At 41.1% G+C, this 7526-nt stretch overlaps 1 protein-coding gene across 1 annotated transcript; it reads right to left on the bottom strand.

The window, feature by feature from the left end:
- Positions 1–2397: 2397 nt before the first annotated feature.
- alx3 (ALX homeobox 3) lies at positions 2398–7231 on the bottom strand. The gene is made up of 4 exons (XM_076090947.1): positions 6880–7231; positions 3152–3426; positions 2902–3027; positions 2398–2745 (listed from the first exon to the last, which is right to left on the bottom strand). The coding sequence occupies exons 1-4, from the start codon at positions 7229–7231 to the stop codon at positions 2398–2400; spliced, it is 1101 nt and encodes a 366-aa protein (XP_075947062.1).
- Between the last annotated feature and the right edge of the window lie 295 nt (positions 7232–7526).

Here is a 7526-nt window from a genome sequence, read left to right as displayed (position 1 = left end):
GTTCAATGTCTTGAAGCAGCTAAATACTTTATGGCAGACTGTGTTGAACTCGCCTCACTCCGCTGTTTGACTGTGTTACAGAGATGGCCGCAGTGTGCAACCACATTGTTTAGCTTAGTGGGACATGTTAATGCTGTCCGACTGCTTCAAATATAAGGATCTGTTGTGTCACAATAGCTGCACTTCAAGGCCAAAATAAATCTTGTTGAGATCAAAGCTCAGAGCAGTGGCCAGCAGCCAGCTGTACAGATTTGAATGAGCATTAAATCAGATTTTTTTTGTCCATTAATGCGACTAAGGGTATAGTAATTTTCAAACTCAACTGACAGTCTTCACCCGATGACCCTTACACACAAAGTGATGCTTATAGTTATTAACTGCCCCCAGCATTGTGCAGTCTTAACTCAACATTTTTCATTTCATTTCTGACAAATCATATGAGGCCTTTTCAGCTTGATATATTGAGCCAATACAGATCAAAGCGGCTGCCGTACCACTGTAACTGAAATGACAACTTAATCAAAACTTATGGTTGCCTATTGTAAGATGAGGTAATTCGGTTTTGTCCTGTTTTTAAGTGGACTAAACCATACTGCATTTATATTATTGTTATCTATTCTTTTACAACTGTCCTGACAGCGTTCAAGAGTTAACATATCAGATTCACTAAGCCGCTGAGTTTCCTCTTTTGTTTCAGCAGATTTATTTAACCTGCTCCCTATCTAAAAAATAAATACTAAAAATGAGCGCTGATCCACCATCTGCTATTTCTTCAGCTTTCCTAAAGATGGCCATCTCCTCAATCCCTTATCCCTACTGACAGGTCTCCTTATCTTCTCCACTTAATCTGGGATTTAATCAGAGGACTATGTAACTGCAGTAAAGGCTGCCATCTCCCAGGGCCTGGCTGGAATTTGAAGCTGTGGGTGTGGAAAGTGTTTCTGATGAGTTTGTGCATTCTTCTATTGGAACCACATGTTAGTGGCTCACACGAAACCCCGGCACAGACTCAGGGAATGGCAGATGATCCGCCCCAGCATGGCTGTCATGTGAAGCAAGCAAAGGGAAAGCAGAGCCAGTATATTGTCCCGTAAGCCATGTACATTTCTGGGGAGTAAGTGGAGCTTGGAACGGCTTTGTCCGCCAGAGGAACTTTCTTTTTTCTCAATTCAAGTTGCTGCCTCAATCTCTCACAGATTTAAATGTTTGCACATCTGACATTAATATGTTGGTATTTAGTAATTTACACCAGATGGGATGGTACCGTGCAATTCAGTGTTTCCTTCACAATAAAGTACATTGTTTGGGGAAAAGCACAACAAGGAGATTTCCTGAAAACTATTAAGAATGCATTCAGAATACATGACTAAGCACGCCACAGATTTATAATGATCATATTCTTGTTTAAAAGACAACATATGGATACATAAGTATTTATAAATAAAAGCAGAAGTACTGGCTTCAGTGGTTGATATTACCAAACAATACACGCTCTGGGCCATGGTGACCCCAATTTCTTCTTTTAAACTGTAAGTCATTACTCAGTTGGTCGGGTTTACCACTAATGCCAGATGTGAATGAGAAATGGCTCAATGTGAAGCCATCCTCCTGAGGAAGGCTTACTTTATCATCAATAGTGGAGTGTGGTTGCTCAGTTAACTTTACATTAATGAACCTGCCACTCGCTCCTGATACATGAGGTGCCACCTGAGGGCCTCTTGAAGTGAGGCCAAGTATGCTGCACATGTACGGCACTCTCTGTGCACTTCCCAAATAAAAAAAAGCACACTTCCCGCACAGCAGAAGTCTTTGTGTTTATGGCAACCACAGACTGTGAAGCATTTTTTGCCCCACAACAACATTCCCAGTTAAATATGTGACACGGACTTTTGGTTCGTTTTTTAGGAGTCATGTCAAGCCTGAAATGATTCTGGCTGAAATTGTTTTTCTTCTGTTTTCTTAATCTTTTTTCCCCAAAATAGTTTTGTACTGAAAAAAAGTATTTAGATGGAGGCCTTTATTACTGGTCACACTATAAAGCACAACAGACACAAAAAAAAAACAATGATTAAAATGATAATTACAATTTTTACATGCTTAAATAGTTTTTTGTCTTTGGTCTCAGCAATGTGATATCAAACTAAAACTGGAAACAACAAAGTTCCTATTAATACACTGGGTTTTCGTGCAAGAGGCTCAAGTTGCCCTCAATGTTCATGAAATTCATATTCCACGATCTTCTGAATTGTGGAAAGTCGCCAAGTTTACATAAATGTTAGGAGGAAATATTTGAGTCATATGCTGAGATGGATGTGTACATCGGGGACTGTTTATGGTTCAGGAATGTAATATGCTTTGGCTCAGTCAGTGCATAATGGGGTTTTGGCACTGTTGTGGTCATGTAGGCCAGGAGAGAATGCTGCCTGGCTCTTTGGCTTTCATACGCAGCGCCACAAGGCCCGACGGCTTGTAGTCAGTCTCGGGCCCCTCAATGGAAGGGGGCCCGAGGCCTCCTGGAAAGCTGTGGAGTGAATAGAGGCCGTTGATGCCTGGATGGTGAGACGGGTGGTGGTGGTGGGGATGGCTGGTGGATGCAGGCATGCCCATGAAGCCCTGCAGATTGCTGTGGGGGTGAGGGTATGGACTCATGCAGGATGAGGGGATGGAGTCCGCTCCTAGGACACAGCCAGCACCTGAACCACCGCCTCCTCCTGAAGCTGCCCCGTGCCACAGGTTGCCCTGCATCTGACGGGGAGAGAGGAATGAACATGGAAACACTTCATACTTTGCTATGAACACCAAATCAAGATATCTGCAAAGGTCGGATTGAGCAGCAAAAACAAAATAAGTTCTCACAGCAGGATCGATAATGTATGTCATGTGAGATCTGCGGTGGCCTACCTGGTAAGTATCATGGCGAGGGAGAAGAGAGATATCATATGTAGCCGCAAAGTGGTTGCGGACTTCCTGGATCTTTCCATAGCGTTCCCGTTTCCTCCACTTGGCTCTACGATTCTGGAACCAAACCTTTCAAATACAAAAAGATTGTGGATCAGAAGACAACAGGTCTTGTTCAGGTCATAAACTCTCTTCTGCTTATAGTTATAAAACAAAAAGGTGTAATATATGAGTCAGTTGCCTGAAAACATACCTGAACCCGAGCCTCAGTGAGCTCCGTCCTCAGGGCCAGCTGCTCTCGGGCGTACACGTCAGGGTAGTGTGTCTTCTGAAACACTTTCTCCAGCTCCTCCAGCTGAAACGTGCTGAAGGTGGTACGATTGCGCCGTTTCTTGTTCTTGCCCGATAAGTCGATGGAGTCGGCGATAGAGCCTCCATGCAAACCAGCACCTGGCTCTTTCAGCTTGCCACAACAGTCTGTGCCAATGCCAGGATAGCCCATGGTCTTTGGAGCGCCTTTCTCTCTGACTGAGACATAAGGGCACACAGAAAAAAGGTAGAAAGTTTTATATATTCCAAAATGTATGTATATGCAAACTTCTATATTGTCAGTTCATCAAAATAGATTCATTGTCTCATGGTTTTAGATTGCTGTTAGGTTGTCTTTACGGTACCACGTATTTTTTAGGATGCTGGTTTTACTTAAGATTTTGCAATCGTCAATTTCTGATTAAGATTCTAGCATTGTTTCAATTTGATCCTTCATCAAATACTTTGTGAAATAAGTTTTACCTTTTCCGGATTGTTGTTGCTTCCCATCTTGGCCGGGACCAAAAAAATGTAATGACAATGATTGTGGTTTGATAAAGGTTCAATAAAATCTACATATATATATTGTTGAGGGTTTTGTAAGGTTGCAGAAAAACTGTGTGGGACCCTGAGAAACATCACGAACAAACCAGCGGGCTTCGACAGGCTAACACCGATAAGCATTTATACCTGTAGCTAACTTATCATCACTAATGAGGACGAGAAACGCACAACTTTTGTACAGGAAAGGCCAACGCTGGAAATCAAATCCCTTTGCATGTGAGCCACCAGTACAAACATCTGAAAGATCAACCACTCCCATTTTCACTGCAAGTGAAAATGTTTAATATAAAGACCAGCGGCGTATAATTCTACACACTGTTACAAAATCAAATTAAACAAGAGATCACATCAAACATTCTGTCTGAAAATCCATTAATCTCCTGCTTGTTTTTCATGCTTCTCAATTTAATTCCCAAAGTCAAACTATCATAAGAGGCTGAGCTGTGACGCTGAGAAAAGCAACACACAACAGCCAAACAGAGATTTAATTTGATTAGCTCAGCGACCCATAGTGAACTCTCAGTAAATTGGTTTGGATTAAACCCACAAGGCAGTAAGTAAAAAACACGATTTGATTTGTCACATTTGGATAATAAATAAATTTACATCGCTTCCTAAACAAACAAATACATTTATTCTTTGGGAAACTTATTGCAATGTTCATGTCAAAATATTAGTAAGAAAACTAGGATAAATATGGATTATATGTCAAATATATATCTGATAAAGCACATTTGGCTCTTAACATTCAGCAGTAAGGGGAAATCTGAAAGCATTATTTCCCTTCCTGTTAACAGACCATGGAAAGGGCTGTTCCCTCCTGCAGTGTTTTGATGTTGTTGTCCATGTTCATTATGTTTAACCCTGAGCTCCAAAACAAAATCACTCTGCGTCTAACTGCAGGCACTCACTTACTGGGGGCAGCAGAGACATTACTTTGCTACTCTCCTAATTCAATATGGGGCCCAACAGAGAGCACTTTTCATTGCAGCATTAATTTCCTCTTGTCCATTAGATCCCACCTCACACCGCAGTTCATGCAGAAAATATTCTCCGTTAAGATATCAAACTGGGGCCGCCAGACATTGTATAGCTTTTACCCTGTCAAACACCCACATCCGCTCGGCCTCCAGTGTAACAGGAGATTTATGTGAAATTCAGGAAAAGGCAAATAGAGGATAAATTCAAAATGCATAGGAAGAAATATCATGCTGTGAGTTTGGGGATCGACTCTAATAAACTGAAAAAGTCGTGGTAGAAATTTAAGTCACTTCTTTTCCAGGTCTCTTGCTCTCTGCATTAAGGTTTTCAATTTGCGCAAAACGGTACTTCAGTCTTTTAAAACATGTTTCATCAGTTTCTTTAACGGAAATATAATATTTACTGGTCTCAAATTAATCTGCGTTCGTTATTATAGCACATGAATAATAAAACGGAAGAAAAAATAAAATAAAGCTATCTCAGCCTCTAACAAAGAATTAAGGTTGTTTATTATTTGTTTAAATAATGTGAAACCTTTTGGTACTTTTTTGGGGGGGGAGGGGGGGGGGTAGTTTTACTTTACAAGCAAAACAAGCAATTTATGTGACACAATTTCAGAAACTAACTCACCCATTATTCAAATTTGGCAAATTCTGTATTACAATTGCAAGAATTGATTGCAAACAACAACATTGTAAACTTAAAACTTAAAAGTGTAAAGATGGTTGAAGGGTTTTAAAATGTGTTGGCCTGCCCCACCATCAATAAACTTTCATCCCACTGTAGACAAAACAGGAAGACGTGTCTGCCTTTGAAGCTGAATGAACCCAAACACACAAATGAAGAGTATATAGACACACGTGCACACAGTATCTATTCTGCACATGCATGCAAACCCTACTAACTTACAGTGATATACCCAGTAATGTATAAAATGAATTCAACTTACACTGAACAATTGTCAGTGCACAAGCATGCGTGTGTGTGTGTGTGTGTGTGTGTGTGTGTGTGTGTGTGTGTGTGTGTGTGACCGCGACAGAGAACTGGGGAAACCATACGTGCCTTTCCTAATTTAAATCCAATTTCAAAGCAAAGTAATAAAAGTCTAATTTCAAACAGGTCAGCTGATATCGTTATAATAACTAATTGTCTTTGGCAGTAACATGAATCAATCTGTTGTATATTATTCTGGACACAGATATCACAAAGACCTTATCAGCGCTCATATCCTCTGTTGCTTTGCAGAATCATCAACACTAATAAATAAAGTGAAAGACCACATCATTTCTCCAGGCTTCGGTTCAACATATACAGGCATTACTTTTCTTCCCAACAATGGACATTTAGAGGCTATTGTGTCTGACAGCCTTTGAGCACAAATTCAAAGTCAATTCAGATGTGTTTCACAAACACATGAAGCATTTTTTAAAAAAGAGGGCAAGGACTAAAATACAGAAATATTAGGCTGAATGTTAGCCTAAAACCTGATAACTGACTAGCCTATGACACATCCAACATGCAGGCTGACCTTTAACCTCTCTCACTTTACATCAAGGTCTGTCATGTGAAAGACAACTTGTTGACATTTTTATCACAACCATGCTTTCATTTGCATAGCCAATAAAAATCAATCAACATTATTAGTTGAAATCGCACACTTAACACAATTGCAAACTGCAAAAAAAAAAAAAAAACTGCCTTACTGGAAAACTGATCCACCGGATTTATGGATCTCTTTCTTACTAAATTTAACAAGGATAAAGATTATTCTCATGTTCTATATCTCCATTCATGCTTTTTTTGTTTACCCCCGACTGTTCTTTACATTAATTAATTTTTGAAATGTCAAAATTGGGGGGGGGGGGGAGAATGCTAATCCAGGTATTTCCTTCCGCACTAAAGACATTTTGGCAAAAAAATACTTTCATTTTTATTAAAATTATTAAATTAATAAAACTATTATTAAAATCCATTGTATTGTCGAGCAATTGTGCTATCATTCAAAGATAGTTCAGAGAAACAAGCAAAAACAAGTCAAGATCTTGCTGTTGCTCCTACTTTAACTTTTAAGTCAGTTAGTTGCTGTTTTCTTTTCTTTTTGTAACACAGAAATTCTCTCTTACTCACCTTCCGAGTTGTTCTCATAAAACGCCGGCTTGCCGTTCATCGCTGTCCCCTTTTGATCCTGGTTTATACTCTCCAAGAACTTGCTGTGTTTGGACGGTGAGGCGGGCGGGTTCGTCGAGGCAGCGCCGTGCGTAAAGTCCGCCGCAGCATCCCCAAACCTCCCCATGGCGGCGGCGTACAGGTCCCCGCGTAGGCTGAGACGGTGGGGAAGAGGAGGAGGAAGATGCGAGGGTTTCTGGAGCTCATCGCAGGGGAGAAAGGAGCCGGAGCCGCTGTGCTCCAGTCTCGGTGAGTTATCTGGCGTCCTCCTGCTGGTCTGCGAAGAGAAAGGCAAACAACTCTCTGTCTCCATCTTACGTGTCCAGCAGGCAGTAGACAACAGTAACTGGGCGCTGATAGTGTGGGCGCCTGAGTGGGACACTTTTTTTCTCGACTGTGTTCATGTCAAGTGGGTGGGATTTAACAGATCAGAAACAAAGACCCGTGAAACCGGGGCCGGAGTGTGTGTGTGTCGTGTGTAAAAGAGAGAGAGCGAGAGAGAGAGAGAGAGAGAGCGAGAGAGAGAGAGAGAGAGAGAGAGAGAGAGAGAGAGAGAGAGAGAGAGAGTGAGAGTGAGAGTGAGAGAGAGTGAGAGAGAGAGGGAGAGA

Source organism: Anarhichas minor, unplaced genomic scaffold (genome assembly GCF_050575085.1).
Source record: "Anarhichas minor isolate MPS153535 unplaced genomic scaffold, ASM5057508v1 ptg000003l, whole genome shotgun sequence".
NCBI classification, from domain to species: Eukaryota; Metazoa; Chordata; class Actinopteri; order Perciformes; family Anarhichadidae; genus Anarhichas; species Anarhichas minor.
Note: the sequence above shows the minus strand (reverse complement) of the source record. Positions and strands in the feature narration are given on the sequence as shown.

Excerpts from the sequence above, each read along its gene's own strand:
- alx3 (XM_076090947.1), bottom strand. The coding sequence starts at position 7,231 with ATGGAGACAGAGAGTTGTTTGCCTTTCTCTTCGCAGACCAGCAGGAGG. Across the intron at positions 3,427-6,879 it reads TTATGAGAACAACTCGGAAG|TCAGAGAGAAAGGCGCTCCA; the intron begins GTGAGTAAGAGA and ends CTTATGTCTCAG. Across the intron at positions 2,746-2,901 it reads CTCGCCATGATACTTACCAG|ATGCAGGGCAACCTGTGGCA; the intron begins GTAGGCCACCGC and ends TCTCCCCGTCAG.